Source organism: Acinonyx jubatus, chromosome A3 (assembly GCF_027475565.1).
Source record: "Acinonyx jubatus isolate Ajub_Pintada_27869175 chromosome A3, VMU_Ajub_asm_v1.0, whole genome shotgun sequence".
In the NCBI taxonomy this organism is placed as follows: Eukaryota; Metazoa; Chordata; class Mammalia; order Carnivora; family Felidae; genus Acinonyx; species Acinonyx jubatus.
The window spans coordinates 100044746-100067113 of NC_069388.1; the positions used below are offsets into that span (position 1 = coordinate 100044746).

At 44.4% G+C, this 22368-nt stretch overlaps 2 gene segments (V, D, J or C); both read right to left on the reverse strand.

Annotated features, from left to right (window-relative positions):
• LOC106978146 (immunoglobulin kappa light chain-like) overlaps nt 1–22368 on the reverse strand; it is an 84913-nt gene that overhangs the window by 47732 nt on the left and 14813 nt on the right.
• On the reverse strand, nt 6601–7613 carry LOC128311253 (immunoglobulin kappa variable 2-28-like). The segment is given in 2 exon segments: nt 6601–7130; nt 7497–7613. Coding segments are annotated over 2 exon segments (564 nt in total).

Here is a 22368-nt window from a genome sequence, read left to right on the forward strand (position 1 = left end):
ACACTCCAGAAGAAAATTCTGGCACCATTAAGACAACTATTTACATTAGAACCGTCAGTTTTGTCCCTTCTAATTTCTCAAACACTAAACACTAAGCACAGAGAAATGTTTCCTTCTCCACCCACTGGAGCATGGCCTTCCCCCTTGTCTCCTCCGAGCAGAGAGCTCCCTCATCAGTGCAGAGAAAGAACATTCTGAGCTCAGCCCTGAGCTCTTAGTTCCTTAGAGAAAATAAGGAAACAAAATTTGCTCAATATATCTCTCTCAGCACTTCAGGGTCCTTCTTCCAAGACCTGGCCTTGCCCTCAATCGGTGAGCTTGAGACGTTGAACTGGCTGAGGTCGAGGACCTGAGTCAGAAGCAGTGACTTTTTAGGCTTCAGCCCACCTGACCTAGAGTTTTCCAGTAAGAGAGACAAAATTTTCTAAGTGTCTGCACATTGATTTAATATCCTAGAATATGTGATCAATTGTCTATTGCCACAGATCCCTATTTCTGCCATATTCTGCCCCTGCTCATTTTGGAAAATGAACACCTTTTGTGTATGAAGGTCATTATGACAATCTGGCCTGTGTCACTCTCTGACGTCCTTGGTCACGGGCATTATTCCCTGGACAGCAGACTCACATCGAATTTAGCACATGGAACTCTGATTGGGGAATATTCTTGGGATGAACATCTCCGGAGGGAGGAAGGAGGACTGGGGAGAGGAGGAAGTTGGGCTGTGATGCAGGCGGACAAAAGCCGAAGCCGTCTCCACAGGCAGGTGCAGAGCTATGACGGCTCTCCAGAGTTGACGTGAATTGGAACCCATGGGCCAGACCCTTGTCTGTGGTATCATCTCTTCCTCTTCATCCTGTACCTTTTTTATGCCTCTTTGATCCACTTGTCAGAGAAGCAGGCCCTTTAATATTGGTTCCTAATTTCCTCTCAGGTTGCCTCATATTCACTTTTATTTTTGCTTTTTATTGAAAGCAAGAAGAGTTTATACTATTATTTTTGCCGTCACTCTAGCATTTTGTTTATATATTAGGGCAAGTTTTGAACTTTGTGATGGGAAAGAAAAATGACTTTCAACTTGGTTTCAGGGAAGACCTCAAATTTGGTTCCAGGTCCATCCTATGTGAATATTTAGGGAGGAGGCAGAGTGCCCCCTGCCCATTGTGGGGAAGGTGTCACAACTCACAGACACAGGGCACTGATAACCACCCGGTGGTGGAGACGCTCCAGTCCATAAAAGCCAGGTGGCTGTGTGTGACCTGCTGTGTAGACGACACCAAGCACATACATGATGAAGTCTCGCAAGGAGCACAGGCTCCCGGGTCCGGGTCTGCTCTTGGGCGGCTTGTGTGTCCGTACTTCACCTGCTACAGCAGCTGCCTGTGGCTCCTCAAGGCGGGTTAGAGACCAGCTTGAGAAGGACCAGCCCATAAGGAGTCTCAGCGTCTACCAGTAGGTGAAGAAGAAACTCCTGCCGCTCACCAGCCGTGGATGGGGGCGGGGGCGGTTCCACCATCTCTCCCTGAGGTGATTAATTTGCTAGAGCAGCTCACGGAACTCAGAGAACACCTACCTATGTTTCCAAGTTTAGTAAAGGATATGATAAAGGTTACAGATGAACAGCTAGATGGAGAGACACACAGGTGAGCTCTAGGCAGGTCCTGCGGGCAGCAGCTTCTGTCTCCATGGTTTGGGTACATCACCCTCCAGGGTGGATGCGTTCACCAACCTGGGAGCTCTTGGAGCCCCGCACTGTTGGGATTTTATGGAGGCTTTGCTCACATTGACAGGATCCATTATTATCTCTGTGTCCAGCCCCTCTCTTCTCTCTAGAGGATGGGGGAGGGTGCTGTAAATTCCATGCTTCTAATCATGGCTCGGTGTTTCTGATGAGCAGCACCCATCTAGAAGCCCACTCAGGGTCATCTTCCCAGAGTAAGACCTGCTCCTAGTGCCCTTATCACTTAGGAAATTAGAAGGGGGTTAGGACCTCTGTGCCAGGGATGGGGCACAGAGACAAATACATGTATGTTCCATTATCTCTCAGGCATAAGTCAGGAATTCTGTAAGGTCACCATCATTTCAGAGGTCGGGTGGCCTCGCCTGGCTGCTCTACCACAGTCTCCAGGGCGCCAGAGCAGAGATCTGGACTGTGGTTCTTTAGCCCTCCTTCCTTGTGCACTGCCTGGAGGGACAGCACTGCCTGAGGTCCTTTCCTCACTTGGAGCGCTTTTTGGTAGCACAGATATATTTGTGTATTAAAAAAATGAAATATGGAATACAGGTATTGTATCTAAAAGAAAGTATGCTAAGTGAACAAAAAAGGTTCTCGTTAGGAAAGGAATGAGTTCTGCTTGGAAGAGAACTCCAAGTCCCCTTTCCCTCTAAAACTTCTGCTTATGAAGTCCAATTAAGAGAGAGAAAAGGGAGGATCAAAAGTTATTTGTATGTTCTCTTTTGTGGGAGAGCAGAGAAACTTTACACGGGTTTCTGCTTTTATGGGGTTCAACTGAAAACAACAACAATCATTTAGAAGATTTTGTCCTTTTACTCCAGTTTCCGTTGCTTTTACCTAATGACCCATGGCAAGGCATTCTCCGAACCCCAGATATTTTTTTCCCGTGTGAAATGTTGGAGCATCCCCACCTGAAGCTGGAGGGAGCAGGAAAACAAACAGAGGTGGAAGGGACAGAGAGGTGATTGGCAGAAAGAGTTTGTAATCTTTACTAGGTAATGTAGGTGACTGATCATTAAGGGAATTCCAGATGGAATGGAGTCAAATGGAGACAAACTGGAGCACCTTAAAGGGTCCACAGCCCAGCTCTCCCTTCCACTCCTATTCCAGCAAGTAAGTTGGATAAAAGACTCATCAATCACAAGCTATGAGCAAACTTAGGCTCCATTCTGGGTGGTGCTTGGGGGAAGGTAATGATACAATGTACCCAGATAGGTTGAGAGAAATCGAGAAGAACTCAACTATTCAATGTGTTGGCAAATGAAAGACTTAGTTGATCACCTCCATCAAAAAATAAATAACCTTGGGGCTCCTGGGTGGCTCAGTCGGTCAGGCCTCAGACTCGGTTTCGGCTCAGGTCATGATGTCAGGGTTTTGTGAGTTCGAGCCCCACATCACGTCTGAACTACCAGCACAGAACCTCTTGGGATTCTCTCTCTCTCTCTCTCTCTCTCTCTCTCTCTCTCTCTCTCTCCCTCCCTCCCCCCTCTCTGTCTCTGTTCCTCCCCCACTCACACTGTCTCTTTTGCTCTCAAAATAAATAAATGAATAAACTTTAAAAATAAGTAAATAAATAACCTCTAAGGAAATGACATTTCAATGAATTGCTGTGTTTACTGACAATAGCCAAGGAGAAGAGGCAGCAATCTGCAACACACTAGGGTTTTATAGAACTGACTTCTGTCAGGTGATCCAGCCAGGAACCTTCTGTTTTTCATGTGTCCCAACCATTTTGGGAGAGTGTCTTCTCTTCACTATTTAGTCACATACAAAGTGAGATCTCCCTCTGTGTAGTCAGATTTAATCTATGATGCCTACTCACACACACACAAAAGTTTAAAAAAAAATGCTTATGTATTTTGAGACAGAGAGAGAGAGAGAGAGACAAAGGTGAGGAGGGGCAGAGAGAGAAAGAGCAAGATAGAGAATCCCAAGTAGGCTCCACCCCCATTAGCACAGAGCCCAATTTGGAACCGATCTCACAGACCGCACGACCATGCTGAAATCAAGAGTTGCATCCTTAACCGACCTAGTCACATCGGTGCCCTTCACAGAAATGTTTTTAAAAGCAAAAACAAAACAAAACAAAACAAAAACTGCATAAGATTACAAAGAAACTAATTATATTTAAATACTGATATCAAAATGTTTCAAAAATTAGCAATATAGTGATATATTCTTTATCAATGTATGAAATAACAAGGTCCAGTTGCAATAAGAAAAATTACTCTGTAAAAGGCATTCTCCAGGGTATAAGGAAACAAGTCACAGACTGGGAGAATATACTTGCAAAAACACATCTGGCAAAGGATTGTTATCTCAATTTACAAAGAATACTTAAAACATCAAAAAAAACCCAATCCAATTCAAAAAGGGGGAAAAGGTCTGAACAGATACCTCACGCAAAAAGATATACAGATATCAAACAGAAATCGGAAAGATAACCAACATTATGTGTCATTAGGAAATGCAATTAGAGACGCTACTATGCACCCATTTATTTTTATTTGCATATATATTTTAAATAATTTATTGTCAAGTTAGCTAACATACAATGGAGTCTTGGCTTCAGGAGGAAATTCTTGTGATTCATCACTTACACACAATACCCAGTGCTCATCCCAACAAGACTATACGCCTATTTAAATATCCAAAATCTAGAACACAGACAGTTCCAAATGCTGGTGAGAATGAGGAGAAGCAGACTAGCATTCATTGCTGGTGGAAATGCACAAATGGAACAGCCATTTTGGAACACAGTTTGGCAGGTTCTTACAGAAGTAAACATACTCTTACCAAACAATTTGGCAGTCAAATTTTTTGGTATTTCCCCAAAGGAGCTGAACACTTATGGCCACAGAAAAACCTGTACACCGATGTATATAGGAGATTTGGTCATAATTCCAAAACTCGTATGCAACCAAGGTGTCTTTCCAAAGGTGAATGGATAAATAAACTATGGTGCGTTAAGCAATGAAACGTGATTCAGCTGAAAAGGCATAATCTGCTGTCCATGGAAACAGTAAAAAGTTCAGCGGTTGCCAAAGCTTAGAGGGGAGAGAGGGGTGAATAAGCAGAGTACAGAGGAGTTTTAGGGCAGTGAGATTATTCTGTGTGATACTGTATTGGATACACAACATGGTACATTTGTCCAAACCCTTCGAATTGTCAACATCAAGAGTGAACTCTAATGGGAACTGTACATTTGAGGTGATAATGATGTGTCAGTGTAGCTTCATTGACAGTAACGAATGTGTCACTCTGGAAAGGGATATTGATGGCGGTGGGGCTGTGCATATGTGGAGGCAGGGAGTATATGCGAATCCCTGAATGTTAATTACATAGGCCATGGAGTCCAGTATCTTGGAATAGGCAGTTATAGGCAATAGAGAAGCTTTATTTACTCACCCAGAATCAGGATCATGTTATTGTGGTGATTTAATCGTTCTTTTACTTCTAGTGCACCGTGCTATGACAGGAAATTGACAGGAGCCCAACTTAGGTCAGATAGAATTTTTGAGCACTGTTTTAATTGAGATCTACTCAAAGCATATAATTTATATATTTTTTTCAATGGAACATACAATATGGGTTCATTTTTAGGTAAGACCATGTTCTGGAAAACTAATGTATTTATCTATTGCACGAAATCTTTTTTGGCAATATCGTACCAAATTTGTCATCTCCAAAATAATATTTAGGCTAGGTGATCTTAAAATGGTCCCTTTTGGGAAACAAAGTTCGTATCATTCTGTACACTTCCTGTGGTATACGAGGGACATTCTCTGCTCTACATCTTCCCGCTTGTTTTGTTTTCTCAGAACTTACTTTGGAATTCCAAGAACTCCCTTTTTCTCTCAGAGAAAGGTCATTGAGACAAATACAGTCTTTTAGAATAGGTTCTTCTGTGTGTGCGCACAGGCATGCGTGCATGTGCGTGTTGTTGTTGTTGTTGTTTTATTCAACTATGGAGATACACAATGCTACATTGGTTTCCGGTGTACGACATAGAGACTAGACAAGTCTGTACGCTACGCTGTGGTCACCACAAGAGTAGCTCCCGTCTGTCCCCACAGACACCATGACAAGAGCACTGACTGTATTCCCTATGCTTTCATCATAGTGACTTATTCGTTCCTTAACTGGGAACCTGTCCCTCTCATTCCTCTTCGCCTGTTTTTTCCATCCCCTTTGCCCACCTCCTGCCTGGCGACCACCAGTTTGTTCTCTGCATTCACATGTCTGTTTATGCTTTTGTTGTTTGTTGTTTGTTTTGTTTTTCAGGTTCCATACATAAATGAAGTCCTCGTCATATGGCCTTGGTCTTTCTGCGTCTGACTTAGTTCACCTACACAATACTGTCACGGTTCACCCATGTTGTTGCAAATGGCAATATTTCCTTCTCTTCAATGGCTGAGTAAAATTCCATTGTATATGTAGACCACATCTTCTTTACAGGATTAGAAGCTCATATGTGCTGCGAATTTACAAAAGTCTATTTGGTGCTCGAACCCCAGACACTTTTAAGAATTCTTCTCAGTCATATTTGCTGTGGGGGTAGGGCGTATGTAATGACATCTGGAGAATATTGTACAAGAGGCATTAGTGTAACTGGTAATGAAGAAGTTCAGAAAGTACAAAAACAAAAAATATTTCTACACGATACCAAATATTACCGTATTGAAAAACAGCAAAATTTGTTAGCTCCAAAATGTATTCAACTTGTGTTGTCACCAATATGCCTCCATTGCTGACCCTTCAGTGACGAAATGTACTTGACCCAGGCACACAGCGGGGAGCGTCTGGACCGGGTGCAGGTCTGCTCTCCGTTTCGTCTTACTGCTCAGAGGGCACTGTGATCATCTCCGTTCCCGTGCGGGTCATGCCGCGCTGGGCTGTCGCAGCCGAGGGGCCACGACATGGTCCAGAGCCCGCAGCTGCACGTTATGCCCTGACTTCTTCAGCATCTGCCTCGTAGGGCCACTGAGAGCCTCCGCTGTGTCTGCTCCCCACTCAGGCCACACATGTGGAGGGAGGTGATGCGCCAGACAGAAGGTTTGTGTTCGGGGCTGAACCACTGTGTGAGGAGCATGTGTAGCTTGCTGGCAGTAATAAACTCCGACGTCGTCAGCCTCCATCCTGCTGATTCTCAGGGTGAAATCTGTCCCTGACCCGCTGCCACTGAACCTGTCTGGGACCCCAGAGGCCCGGTTGGAAACCTTATAGATCAGGAGCCGTGGAGACTGGCCTGGCTTCTGCAGGTACCAATGTAAATAGGTGTTTCCATTACTGTGCAGGAGGCTCTGACTGGCCCTGCAGGAGATTGAGGCCGGCTCTCCAGGGGTGACGGGCAGGGACAGAGGGGTCTGCGTCATCACGACATCCCCACTGGATCCTAAAATAATGAGAGAGAAGCACAACGTTATGCAGAAACCTTAGAAGCCACTTTTATGATTTAAAATGTTTTTGTATTTAAGGCTAAATCACTTTTGGTGATTTGATTCCTACTCTAGAGATATCCAGTTTCCAAAGATAACCCAAGAATTGCAGGCACAAAGTGGCCTCTTCCTTTCTAGCATCTCACTAAATGTCTCACTTCTTTGTTCCTTTCAGTTTCTTCTTGATTTCCCAGGCCCCCAAATTAAATTCCCCTGCTGGAGGGCAGTCCCACCCGTGGACAGAACACACGTGGGGAGCAGTAGCGCCCCCAGAGCTCTCCCTCCACACCCCGCTCTCCTTTCTCATCCCCCGCTGCCCTCACCTGGGATCCAGAGCATCAGCAGCCCCAGCAGCTGAGCAGGGAACCTCATTTTGAGAAGCTGAACTGATGAGTCCTAACAGGTAAAGAGAAGGTCAGAGCTGGCCTTTATGTCAGAGGGAAGGTCCTCCCCAGGGGACAAGATGCAAATTCCCTGGTGGGTGTGGCAGAGTGGAAAGAGCCAAAGGCAGGGGGCACAGGTGCCTCTCCTGTGAGCAAAATAACTTCAAATGTCTTCTGTGTTGGGAGGAAAACCAACAGACAAATTCCTTACTGCCTGAGTGGGCAGAAGGCTCTAACTGTGAAGGTCAGGATCTCTGGGAGGACACGGTGCCCATAGCCCCACGGCTCTGAGAAAGCTCCAGATACCCTGAAGATGGAGACTTGAGTGTCCAGAGGCAGTTGCTGGCAGGTGAATGGCCGTCCTGCTTGGATTCCTCTCAGCTAATGTCCGGGACAAAACAGTGTCACCCCAATCTAGCTGATTGGCAGAGTATCTCCAAACCACAGGATGAGCTGGAGAGCATTCTAGAGCCTCTGGTATCTGGTGTTTCCAGGTTAATGGTTTAAGATAATTTAATCATGATTAAATAATGATTTAAACTCACCCTGGGACCTTTCGAGAAGATGAAAGTAAAAAGACCTTGACTGAAAAGAATCTCTCACTCACAGGTAGGGAACTAATAGCCCTGCTTTGGAGAATAGGAAAGGAGAACAAATTTTATGCTTCAGGCAGTGAGTATGCAATTTGTGATAACTTTTTGTTACAACATGGTGTGTATCCTGTTGTTCTTCTGTCTTTCCCCCTAGATATTTAGGTAGGTAGGTAGATAGATAGATAGACAGAAAGACCGACAACACACACACCATATGGTATATGTGAGATATGGATACACACACAGAAACACACAAACCCCAAATCAAAGAGATTTCTTTTATTTAAAAAAATGTTTTTTAACGTTTATTTATTTTTGAGACAGAGAGAGACAGAGCATGAATGGGAGAGGGTCAGAGAGAGAGGGAGACACAGAATCAGAAGCAGGCTCCAGGCTCTGAGCTGTCAGCACAGAGCCTGACATGGGGATTGAACCCATGAACTGCGAGATGATGACCTGAGCCGAAGTCGGACGCTTAACCAACCGAGCCACCCAGGAGCCCCTCAAAGAGATTTCTTAAGGGAAGTAAAATCTAAGTAGATTGGACAGAATGAACAATGTTTTGTTTTGTAATGTATCATTTTCTTCATTTGATGCTTAGAAAATCCCTTCCTATATGGAGGCTTCTCATCACACATAACCAGTTTCTGTCAGAGGCTCTGGTTTCTTGTTAGCACTGTCTGAGAAGCTGAGTCTCACACGGGTATGTTAGGCAGCAAAAACCATGAGTCAATGAGTTCAAAAAGAGATTGTGTGTGTGAGAATAGCAAAACCTGGGATAACTATTTAATGTCCGGGTGTCACCTGTACCTATGACTGACATTTCCTAGGTCTTCATTTAAGGACAGTCACTGTGGAATCGGGTGCATGTTCAGAGCTGCTGGGGGGCATCGGTTTACCAACCATCCTTCATTAAATAGGGACACGACCTGATGATTCTTCCTGTGTCAGCCTGACATGTGTCCTATTGAATTGTGACAATTGTGGCAGCTTCAAGTGACCTCACAATGAAAGTCACTGTCCTATGACCAAAATGCTGGAGCTACAGGAAGAATAGATTTGTTGTTTTATTAGATTACAGGTAATTTAAACTTAAAGTCATAGTGAACTGAAAAAAACACAAATACATACAATTGTAGGCATGATTACAGAAATAAGGTCAGCGTGAATATCTTCCAGAAATCCTCCAGGAAAAAGATTGTGTACCAAGGTTTGAGAGATATTGTGTAAAAGTGATATGGAGAGTGAACCCTGGGACACATGGGTGGCTCAGTCCATTAAGTGTTGGAGTCTTGAATTGGGCTCAGGTCATGATCCCAGGGTCGTGGGATTGAGTCCCATGTCCAGTTCTGTGCTGAGTGTAAAACCTGCTTAGGATTCTCTGTCCTCCTGCTCTCCCCTTGTTGAGTGTGCTTTGTCATTTCTCTCTCCCTCTCTCTCTCTCTCCCTCTCTCTCTTCTCTCCACAAAAAAAAAAGTAAACTCTGTGGAGGGAGTTGGTTGCTGATGACATATTGTGATAGAAATAAGAGTATAATATCCCATGTTCCATATTTTGCTGGTTGACATTTTTTTTACCCTGTTGTGTGTTTCCTTCCTTGATCTTATTTACAGCCCTAGCCAAGGCACGCTGAATTTTATTCTTGGCAGTTCTAGCGCTCCTAAAGAATCCTGATAGTGCATTCGTTCAGAAAGTCATGCAGTTGAAAAGGGAAAAAAAAACAAGGCCAAAACCAGAGAGGAAAGATACAAGACCATCTTAGACATCCTAGCTGAGTTGGAAGAACTAGCCAGTACAGATGTTAGATTACGAGTCACATTATAGAACAGTGTGTCAACTATACCGAGAGAAAAATCACACTCCACATTATTGTGTGTGAAACCTCCAAGCGTGGAAATATGGCTGAGAATTATTCATCTGTCGAGTTTTACTGTGTATCCATTTGGAAATGTTATTTTTACAAAGTATTCTTCAGAATGCTTGATTTTTCTTTTTTTTTTTTTTTAATGTTTATTTTTGAGACAGAGAAAGAGCATGCATGGGGGAGGGTCAGAGAGAGGGAGACACAGAATCTGAAGCAGGCTCCAGGCTCCGAGCTGTCAGCACAGAGCCCGACGCGGGGCTCGAGCTCACAGACTGTGAGATCATGACCTGAGCTGAAGTCGGATGCTTAACCGACTGAGCCACCCAGGCGCCCCAAGAATGCTTGATTTTTCAAAGAGTATTACTATTGCCTATGAAACTTAACATGAAAACTTTAAAAGTCTCCTGTGTGGTGGCTTATCTCTAATTTTCTTGCCTGAACACATCCAGGAAATATATAATCTTTTAAAAATTCTTTCTTGATCAGGAAAAGGCTTTGTAATTTTCCTACACTACCTGTAGACTGAAGAAGAGGGCTCCTAATTCCAAAAAAGAACACTTCTCTCCTGCGTGTTTACAAACTCTGTTGTACCCTGGACAATAAAATGGATGCCATCAAACCGGGTCGCTGCACATTACACTCAAATAATAAACATTCGTGAGCAGTGTAAGAAGAACTTCCATGAGATCCAAGTAGGGAGCAGGACTCCAGGCATCTCTAATCTTGATGACCATCTACTGAGACCAAGGACTTAGGCAGGTGACTTTTATCGCAGTCTTGCTTCCGTGTCACAGGCTGTTCATTGGGACCCGTGAAACTGGAAGCCAAGGTGTGATTTGTGTTCCGTGGGAAGAGGTCTTTTTAGTGAAAGTGTGTGAGTCCATTATCCGGGAGCCAGAGTGCGAGGGGTGAGTGTATGAGGCTGGTATACATCCTGTAGACTTTGACCTATAAATTTTATCAGCCTGAACGGCTCAAACTCATTCTGCTTTGGCCAGGATGAGAGACACACAGAAGCCTGTGTCCTGACTGAGCCCAAATGCAAGGTCTTTCTGATAAAAGGTGAGCTTTCCTGCATGAGAACTGAGATCAAGCCATCCAGCAGAGGGAGCTTCCCCAACTTTAGGTCTATTAAGTAGATTGTTGGGACCAATGATTGAAACTGTTCAACCTTTCTAAGTAATTGCAAATTGTCACCCACTAGAGGATAAACTCACGGGTAAATATTCTGGTCACAGGTTACATACACCTACGAAACTCTGAATCCAGTGGTGGAACCAGGACGCCCAACACTTAAAGCTGGAAAATTGTCGCCAGTAGAGTTTTTTTAACCCTCATGAGAAAACCCAGCTAATCCCATAGTGACCCATGATTCCTTATGAGAAATGCCTAGATCCAGGTTTCTCTGCTGTTCCAGAAATTCATGCAGTGGTTTCTAACTGAGGCAGAGATTGCAGGAGTTTCCAAACAGCTAACAGTGGTTAGTATATCGATGGTTTCAAAAGGCCAACCTGAATTTCCTCATATTGGTGACAAACCTGTAATCAACAGAGTTGCAAAATATCTAAGTTTCTTTGTTTTATTTGGAATTCTATTTAAAGAGTGTCATGATTTACATTTCCTTTTTTTTTTTTAATTAAAAAAAATGTTTATTATTGAGAGACACAGACAGAGACAGAGCATGAGCACGGGAGGGGCAGAGACAGGAGGAGACAAGAATCCGAAGCAGGCTCCAGGCTCTGACCTGTCAGCACAGAGCCCGATGCGGGGCTCGAACTCGCAAACTGTGAGATCATGACCTGAGCCGAGTGGACTGCTTAACTGACTGAGCCACCCAGGTGCCCCTCATGATTCACATTTCTGATGCAAGGCATAGGCCATTTGTTGACAAAAAAGGGAATAAGGGAATGAGAAAGTGTTCTGTAAAGAAAATCATTAGAACATGTAGTTCAACAGGAAAAATCATAACTGAGGTAACCTTTGAGGGAGAAAGCATCTGAGACCACAAAGTGGCCTTCAGGAGTGGAAGCGAGGCGTGCCTCGGGGAAACACGGCCTGTTCCGAACGCCCTACACGACAGGTGCCAGAAGAAAGAAGTGGGCTGTGTTCAGGTTGAACTGATGAGATTCACACTCCTTCACTCACGCTTTACACTCTCATTTCTTTCAAATGAGGCACAAAGGCACGAGATGCTGCATGAATCTTGTGTTCTGACGCCTCTTTAGGGACATTCCTTGTTCACTGTGCCCTCATGCCTCTAGGGTTTTCCCCCTCTGGCCCCTAGGACAGCTGTGGCTTCATGTGCAGCACGAATAGTGCAGGGGAGGCATCGTGTCCGTGTCTCGCTCAGGTTGGCCTCGGTAGTCCCTGCACAGGGCACCACTACACGTGTTTTCAACCACCTCCAATACTATGGCTGACGTGTAAGAATGGGAAAAGAGCATCTCTGCGTGGTGACTGCGGTTTCTGCTCTGAGTCTATCTGCACAGTCACCCTGAGTTCTCATCTTGCTGAGCTGCTATTAATGGATCCCCAAGGGAGGAGACAGCCGGAGTCCGTCAGATCTCAGAGCCAGATGGCATCTCTGTCCCTGCTCTTGTATTTCCTGCTGCTCTGTGTCCCCGCTGAGAAGAGGAAGAGGACAGCGGAAATGTAACTCTGAGTATCCTTGCCATGGGAGCTGGGATTGGGAGTCCCGGAGGGTCTCATCACATTAGGTATGTGCCTGAGAGAATTTTTCTCCACAGAAACGGATCCTTCGTCCAAAAGTGTGTCCTTTGAGAATTCAAATATATGCGCGTATTCATATGGACCAAGTCAGGGTCTGTATTTGTGTTGAGTTGTGGATATCTTAGAAATTGCAGCTTTAAAAATAGGCAATAGTATGATGCATTCTCCAGCCGCCCAATTACACATCCCAATTACAAAAGCAAGGTTGCTTGGCACCCATAGAAACGAGGCAGGATTCCTCAGGTCCTGCTATATGACACTTCCACAGGGGCCTCAGGTGTCCCAACACCCTTGAGTGGTAGTAGCTCCTTTACTCTCACTCTCAGCAGTGTGGGGACAGCTGATGCTGCTACCTATGACAGTCACGAGTGGCCAGGACCCCACAGTGTGACCTTCATAAACAAAAGTCTGCAGTGCTTCGGGGCACAGCAGTTTCCTGCATAATGCATGGTTCCCAGCTTCCTAGGTATGACTGCCATTCTCCTGCGGGACCTCCTTGGTCTTGCATCGGGGGATGAATTCCTTCCTTATCAATGAGGTTATAGTCCTTCTTTATCTAAAGACCTCACACTACTGTCACAGAGGAAAGATAGTAAAGCATAATGAGCTTCCTGAATAAGTCTAGTGATTCGGTCAATCATAGACTAGAAGAATACATATCGACCTACCACCTAATGTTCACAAGGAGACACTTTCTTATGGCCTGAGGCCACAACGATTATCAAGGCTGCAAGGTTCCTGTCCAAATGGAAAACTGAATTTTCGTAATGGAGACGGACATTCAAAGCAAAAGTTTTCAAGGATAATTGATTACGTTGGCAATTAGAAATAAACTGTAAGCTGAATGTACAATTGAGAGGAAATGCATTCTTACATGCCAGGGACCAGGCACCATACAGACCTGAGGGTAATAAAACTTTGCTAAGAGAGAGTCAAGGAGACCTGAATGAACAGAGAGATAAAACACATTCATGCATCTCAAGACCCAATATATCTATCTCAACAAAGTGATCTGCGGCTTCAACGTATTCCCGATAAAAACCCAGTTATTATGTATTCTGTACAGCAAATTCTAAAATGTATAGGGAATTCAGAGAACTAAAAAGAATCCAGGCAATTTTGAAGAGGAAGAAAGAATGTGGGGAGAATACTCTAGTGACTATTAAGACTGATTTAAAGACTCAGTAATGAGGACTCTATGCTTGTCACAAAGATATTCAAAGAGACCAGGGGAATAAAACATAGTCCACAGATTTATATCTCTTGAGATACTTAATTTGCGATCAACGTGGCTCCTCGGGCAACTGGCAAAAGAACATTCTTCCTCACGTAGTGTGATGGCTCAAGTGGGTATTCATACCGAAAGAAAAATTAAATCTGACCCCCTACTTTATACCATATCAAACAATCCAGCCAGATTATAAATCTAAAGTACAGTAATAAAGCTTCATAAAAAAATAAGTAGTAATGTATTCATCAATTTGGTGTATGAAACGGCTTTTCAGATAAACCTTGAAGAGCACCACACATAGAAGATTGATAATTTGGGCTGCATTGAAATGGTCACAGGTTTCAAAACTATTGATAAGATTAAGTACAGAGAGGAGAAGGAAATTTGCAAGGATCATAATTTAGGTGTCCATTCCATGCTTTTCTTTGTGTTTATTTATTTATTTTGGGAGAGAGAGGGAGCTGGTGAGCAAACAAGGGAGGGGCAGAGAGAGAGAGAGAGAGAGGGAGAGAGAGAATCCCAGCAGTCTTCATGTCACCAGCGCAGAGCCCCGACACAGGGCTCGATCTCACAAATGGCGAGATCATAACCTCAGCCAAAATCCAGAGTCAGTAGCTTATTGTTATTCTCTCTGTGAATTACAGGAGCTGTGACCTATGTCATGAGGGCATTAATAGATTTCGCCATAATGAAAAAAATGATTTGTTAATATCTCATACCTGGAACTCATAGCATGAATGAGGACATAGAGACCATGGGACTTTCATAGGCTGTGATGTTTACTTTCTCACAGTAGGAAAAAAATACCTCCATTCATACCTCTTGGATCTCCACAGAGTTAGAAAACATATATTCAGGTAAGTATGCCAACTGGTGTATTATTTAGAAACAAAGATCACAAAGTTTCTTGTAAGTCAGGTTAGGTACTATTCCTAGTCCTAGTCAGTAATGAGGACTCTATACTTGTCACAAAGATATTCAAAGAGACCAGGGGAGTAAAACATAGTCCACAGATTTATATCTCTTGAGATACTTAAGAGATTGGTGGAGATACTCCCCACCAATTTTTGACGGGGAGTTACTGGAGTCATATTAACCCATTTGATTCCTAAGATAACTGTATACACACATCAAAAATATGTACCCCCATGTGTGTATATTATATACAATTGCACATACATGCATATGGACATGTGTTTGCATATGTAATTTTATTTATAAAATTTAGACTTAATCACTTAAGTCTGAATGATCTATAAAACTTGTCATTATTATTACTCTATGTAACCTTAGTTAGATGTTTCTACCAAGGGATAGATTTTACCCTTTTAATTCAAATATTTAATTTTATAAACATTTCTTTATGTTTTTATATCCTCTTATGAAGGGATTCATAAGTATTCATTTTTATGCCATTGGTTTCAATAAAACTTGTTGATCTCCATGCAAAGATGCGTAAAAATTGTATTAGTCAGATTTTACACAGGATTTTAACAAATCGGCCAAAAACTCAATGGCTTATAATACTAAGCATTTGTTTCTACAGTCACGGGTGTTCGTGTTAACAGTGGTTTGGATGATGGACACAGGGCTCAGTGTGTGGTTCTTCTGCAGGCAGACGAATTGTTCTTCAGCCTATAGATTGTGTTTGATCTGGCCAAGACTGAGGGTGTGGTGATTACCCATGGTACATCATTCTCATGGCAAGTTGTAGGAAGGTACGGAATCCCAAGCCCAGCAAATTTAAGTCCAATCATGGCCAACACAATCGCATATAATTTTGATTTATTCTTAAGTCTTCATAATTCTTTAAGTAGTTAAAACACATTATGCTATTTAATTTTTAAGTCATACGGTCATGCTATTTCCAAATAATTATATGTTTCAGTGCTTACGATCTAAATAGAAGCTTATGGGACACCTGGGTGGCTCAGTAGGTCAAGCTTCCGACTCTTGGTATCAGCTCAGATCGTGATGTTGCAGTCGTGAGATTGAGTCCCACGTGGGTCCCCGCAATAAGCAGGGAGCCAGCTTAAGATTCTCTCTCTCCCTCTTTCTCTCTCCCCTTCCCCTGCTTATGCATACTTGCTCTCTCTCAAAAATAAATAAGCATTAAAAAAAAAACAGGTGTGAGATTTAATTTTGTGTGAATTAGAAAATAAAATTGGATATGTTGTTAACATGTGGTTTTTTTAAACAAATTTTTTTAACGTTTATTCATTTTTGAGACAGAGAGAGACAGAGCATGAATGGGGGAAGGTCAGAGAGAGAGGGAGACAGAGAATCTGAAACAGGCTCCAGGCTCTGAGCTGTCAGCACAGAGCCCGACGCGGGGCTTGAACTCACGGACCGCGAGATCATGACCTGAGCCCAAGTCGGACGCCCAACCTTCTGAGCCACCCAGGCGCCCCTAACATGTGGTTTTAAACAGAAACTTCATAAATGAAAATAGAAAAGACTGCTTAGCGGAAGTAAATGTGCTCTAAAGCGGGGCATCTTACACTTTATACACGTCTCCTGTATCTTGATAGATGAAGCTCCGTGTAAGTAGTGTCAGCCAGAGCCTACTAGTTTGCATCTGTGACGGCTTCCACGGGTGTCCATGATGCTCTGGCTTCTGGAAAATTTTGAGCAAGGAGATATTTTCATATTAAGGAAACACAATGCTTCATCCACATTTAGTTTGCTTTTTAATCAAGAAAGTCTTTCACGGTGTGTCAAATTATTTTTATACCATGTGGTGCAATTTCCTCTTTTCTCTGTTTTCTGGGCCGCTTGACAAAATTTTCTTGTTATGAATTCACACCTGCTGATGGTAGCTAGAAGCATGTCCCAATGTATCTGGGGCCTTCCCCTGACTGGGAGAATGCTGAGAGATGTGACAATGGCGGCCATCCAGGCTGTCTGCTGTCACCACCCACCCCTCCCCCCGCCCCCCATCACCACCATCACTTCTGGAAGCACGTTTCCCAGAGCCAGCCCCTTCCCTCTGTGGTTTCCTACGGGGCTGCTCGCGGAGAGGCCCTACCTTAGATGGACGTCAGCAGAGGAGGATTCAGGACCGTCCATCAGCACCTGCAGGCAGAGGCCAGGACAAGGGAGGGTCGGAGAATCACCTGGGGGGTGCTGCAGAGACTACGGCATCAGCACCCCCATCCCTGGCCTTCCTAGACAGTCCTGAGGACCACGTAGTTAGGCAGCCTCTTACACCTCATACAGTGTATAAGGCAGTGGCATATGTTCTCTGGCTTATGGGGGACCACGGAGGAATCACCTATTTTTAGTATCTGCTTCCCTTATTATTATATACCCAGGCCTTTGAAAGAGTGAAGTTTAGATATTACTTCCCTATATTAAGCAATCCCTGCTTGGAATATCTAGAGTGGCTTCTCTTTTGCCGTGTGAACCCTGATGGATGCCATTGCCCACGTCTCCGTCTGGATTACATCGGAAGAGACATTGTCGTGTCTGTGCCGCTGGACTGAGGAGGGGGAAGGGCAGTCAGGGGCCTGAGGTGCCTCCCTGCCCTTCACCCAAACCTCCCAGTGACCCCCCAGAGCGGGACTGCGTCTGACAGACTCTCTGAGCAGATGCAGCCACAGGAGGAGCGGCGGGGGCAGCCCGGCCTCTCGCATCTGCGTCCCTGGTGGTTTATGGTCTGGTCTGTAACACTGTGCGAGGAAAATTGTTACTTTGCTGGCAGTAGTAAGTGGCAGCGTCTTCAGGCTCCAGGCTGCTGATGGTGAGGGTGAAATCTGTCCCAGACCCACTGCCGCTGAACCGCGACGGCGCTCCCGAGACGGACTGGGAAGCATACTTCACAAGGAGCTTCGGAGCTTGATTTGGTTTCTGCTGATACCAGTGCAAGTTGGTGCTGATGCCCTGATTGGCTCGGCAGGTGATGGTGGCTTTTTCTTTTAGAGTCCTGGACAGGAAGGCTGGGGACTGGGTCAGCACAACCTCACCACTGGAGGCTGAAACCACACATGAAAAACATTAGCAGAGCCTAGAAGCCCACATTCTCTAGTTAGGGAGGAGAAAGAATGCTATTTATTTCAAAATTTTTCAGACTTAGTCAGTACGCCACATTCGTTGTCAAAAGAGTCTCAGGAAGAAAGAAAATTGGTGATTGAAAATAATCCCCCCACTTTTACCTCGGTCCGAATATTCTCACCTGGAACCCAGAGGAGCAGAAGCCCAAGAAGCTGTGATGGAGACACCATCTTGCTGTTTTCGCTGGGTCTACTTTGCTCGGGCCACTTACCCAGAGAGAGACTCTCTCTCTTATAAGCTCCCGAGAGGCAGAAACACTTCAGATCTAAGGGGAAGAGTATATGCAAATTATGGGCCTTTTGTATTGTTCAAAGGCTCAAAAGTTATGTTGGATCCACAGAAGCCCTTGCCCTTCTCTGGCTGGATCAAGGCTCCCTCTTCTGGCCTGTGGGGGTTTTGAAAGAGCTTACCCCATGCTGGACCAAATGCAAGATCCCCCAGCAGGGTAATGACACCTCATCTAACGCAGTCCTCTGTTGGAGTCTCCATGCATCCGCGGTGAGCAGCAGGTCACATCCTGAGTCCTGGCCCGGGGCTATGTGAACTCTCTGCTCTCTGTCACAGTGCACTGTGTGAACACAACGTGAAGCGTCCCACCGTACCGCACTCTTTTGATAACATCATGGTCATTAGACCCGATGGCCAAGAAACGGCGAGGACGCAGATATCCTGCAAAAACACATGTGCTCCGACAGTGGGGTGCAGATCCTACAAAAACTCCTGGGCCCGCCTCGCTGGTGGCTGTGTCAGGGGTCCAGACGTCCGAGCGTGGCAGGCACATCCTCTTCAAGGTAAAGGAATAGAAATCGCATCTTGTACCTCCAGCCACTGAGAAGGAAGCACGATATTTTGTAGGCATCTCTGGAGTGTTGAAGCAACACATTGGAGAAACTACACCGTTCTGTGTGTCAGCCAACTTTGAGGTCACCAGGTTAGAGTGGGCGCAGAGCCGGGAGGGAACCTCTATCAGGTTTAGGTCATGATGCAGGTGGCTCTAGCATTTGGGCCCATCGCCTGGTGGCACGTGCATCTGTGTTAGATGAGGACACCGTGTGGACACTCTGGCCGGTCCAGACAAAGAGTCGTAGCATAGATGTCAAGGGTTCTACAGCAGGACTTGGCCCTTCGCAAAATCAACTCTTCACTGTTCACAAAGCAGTTCCCAGAATGGCACGGGCCCCGGTGGACATGTCCGTGGTTCATCAAGTGACCGTGTGTCTCAGCTGCCCAGCATAAACTGGAAATGTCAGAGACCCCAAATGGTAAGATTGGGTGGAGCTCAGCAGCAGTCAGTCCCAGGAAGGCGACAGCACTGTCTTTAGTTTTGGACCCAAGCCGGTTCAGTGGACACACTCAACTCACAGGACAGGAGTTTCAGCTCTCTACAGTACTTGCCACTCTTGCCCCAACACCTCTGCCTCAGCTCATGGTTTTAGCCTCACGGGGGTTTATATCAAATGTATGTTCGTATTTCTGCATTCTTGGTGCCTCGGCCATGAAGGAACCGCCTCTCCCCAGGTTAGCGCATTCCCCCAAACAGTAAAAGTCTTGCCCAAGCGCACACCTTTGATATGCAGGCCGGACAATCCCCACATCCCCCCGTGCCTCCTTTCAGTCAGACCTGCGGTCTGTGAAGTGTCCCCTGCCCTAATCGCCCCAGGTACCCGGCGGCAGGGGACACTCCTGTGGTGTGCAGCCTGCTGCAACTTTCAAACTGTCCAATCTTAGGCCTAAGTGGCTTGCTTACTTTGCGTCCCTATTTCTTCTCACGAAATACACAGTAAAGTACACGGCCTACGGTTCCTCTCTCTGCCCACCCCTCTCACCTCCGTGCTGCCGTGTCGCCTTGGGACCCTGCTGTGTGTTCCGTTTCTGTGCGTATAGTAAAAACTACTTACTGCATTATAGTAACCTTCCTGTCTTTGTTTCTTAAAATATCGGGTCAAAGACGCAGGGCTTCCCAACCGGCTGACGCCAGAGAAAGAACTCCAGGCTCCGTCCGGGTTGGCATCATACGTTGGTGTAAGTAAAATCGGACAGTTCCCATACTGGAGCTGTAACCACAGAGTGTGAGGTAAGATGCTGACGTAGTAGATACTCAAAGAGTGTGAAGAGTCGTCGACGTAATGGGGCTGGAGAAGTGGCCTCAAGGACATGCACGCACTACTGGGTGGTGGCCAGTAAGGGCCTGGAAGGAGAAGGCTGGAATGATAAAGGAGGAAAGATCAGAGACAGGAAACTACCCAGTCTAAACGAAAAGGAGAAACTAAGCCAAAAAGAAAAGAAGAGACAAGACAAGAACAGAGTCTCTGGGATACACGGGACCAAACGGAAGATCTAACATTTGTGCCACTGGAATCCCAGAAGGAGGGGGGAGAGAGGATGGAGATGAAAAATATTTTGAACAAAAATCGCTGCAAGGTTTCCACATTTGGCGATCCCTCGGCAAGATAAACCTGAAGAAATCTGTGTGAAGACACATCACATTTTGATTTCTGAGCACCAAAGGAAAAGAAAAAAATCTGAAAGTCGGAAGGAGTGAGATCGCGCTTAGCCATAGGAGAAAACCAGTTGAATGACAGGAATTCAATTCAGAAACCATAGAGGCCAGGAGGAAATGATGCGGCATTTTTTTTTTCTGGATTTAATTGACATACGACATTGTGTAAGTTTAAGTTTTACCAAATGTGATAATTTGATATACGTTTACATTGTGAAATGATCATCACAATAAGGATAGTTAATGCGACCATCTCCTCACATAATTTTCCTTTTAATTTTGTGTGTGTGTGTGTGTGTGTGTGTGTGTGTGTATGTGGTGAGAACATGTCCAGTTAGCCTCTTGTAACCTTCAAGTGCAATACAATACTATTAACTACAGTCACCATGCTGTACATTAGATCCCCAGAAATTATTTATTTTATATATGGAAGTTTGTACTTTTTGATCAGCACTTAAACTTCCCCATTTATCTCACCAGCCAGCCCCTGGCCACCACAAATCTACTCTCTGTTTCCACGTACTTGGCTTTTTTAGATTCCACATCAATAAGTGATTATTATACAGGAATGTCTTTGTCTTGCTTATTTTGCTTGGCATATTACCGTCAAGTTTCATCCACGTTGTCACAAGTGGCAAGATTTGCTTCCCTTTCATAGCTGAGTAGTATTTCATTGTGTGTGTATGTGTGTGTATCACATCTCCTTTATCCATTTATCCAACGATGGACACTTAGGTTGTTTCCATAGCATGGCTATTTTAAATAAGGTGGCAACGGACACGGTGATGCATATATCTTTTTGAATTACTGTTTTTGTTTTCTTCAGATAAATACCCAGAAATGGAATAGCTGGGTCACATGGTAGTTCTATTTTTAAGTTTTTGAGGAAACTCCATACTGTTTTCCATAGTGGCTGCACCCATTTACATTCCCACCAATTTACATTCTCCACCTCCCTCTCTAACGCTTGTTATTTCTTGTCTTTTTGATCAGTGGCTACTGAATTTTATCAAATGCTCTTTTTGCATCTATTGGGACAATCCTATGTTTTTACTCTTGATTTTGTTAATGTGATACAACATATTGATTGATTGATGGCTGGTGAGCCATCCTTGCATCCTGGAATAGTCCTACCTGATCGTGGTGTATGATCATTTTAATGTATTGTTGAATCTGGTTTGCTATTATTTTGTTGAGACTTTTTGTATCTATGTTCATCCAGGATATTGGCATGTAATTTTTTTTTTCTTGCGGTATCCTTGTCTGGTTTTGGTATCAGGGAGATGCTGGCTTCATAAAACAAATTTGAAGCATTTTTCCTCTTCAACTTTTTGGAATTTTGAGAATAGATAAATTTTATTAAATGTTTATTTTTGAGAGAGATACAGAGACAGAGCATGAGCAGAGGAGGGGCAGAGAGAGAGAGGGAGACACAGAATCTGAAGCAGGCACCAGGCTCTCAGCACAGAGCCTGACACGGGGCTCGAACTCACAAACCATGAGGTCATGACCTGAACCAAATTCAGACACTTAACTGACTGAGCCACCCAGGCGCCTTAAGAAGAACAGATCTTAAATCTTTGAATGTTTGGTAGAATTTACCAGTGAATCTGTCTGGTCCTGGACTTTTGTTTACTTGGAGGTTTTTGATTACTGATTTAAAAGATGGTATAATTTATGATGAGGAATAGTTCATGGAATGCATGTGAACATATACAGCTAGTATAAATGGATAAACCATACCTTCTATCAAGTTGGCTATGATTATTTTATGACAACGTGTAGATATGTGTGTGTGCAGGTGAGCGCATGTGTGTATATGGTCCGATCCTTCCCATGTG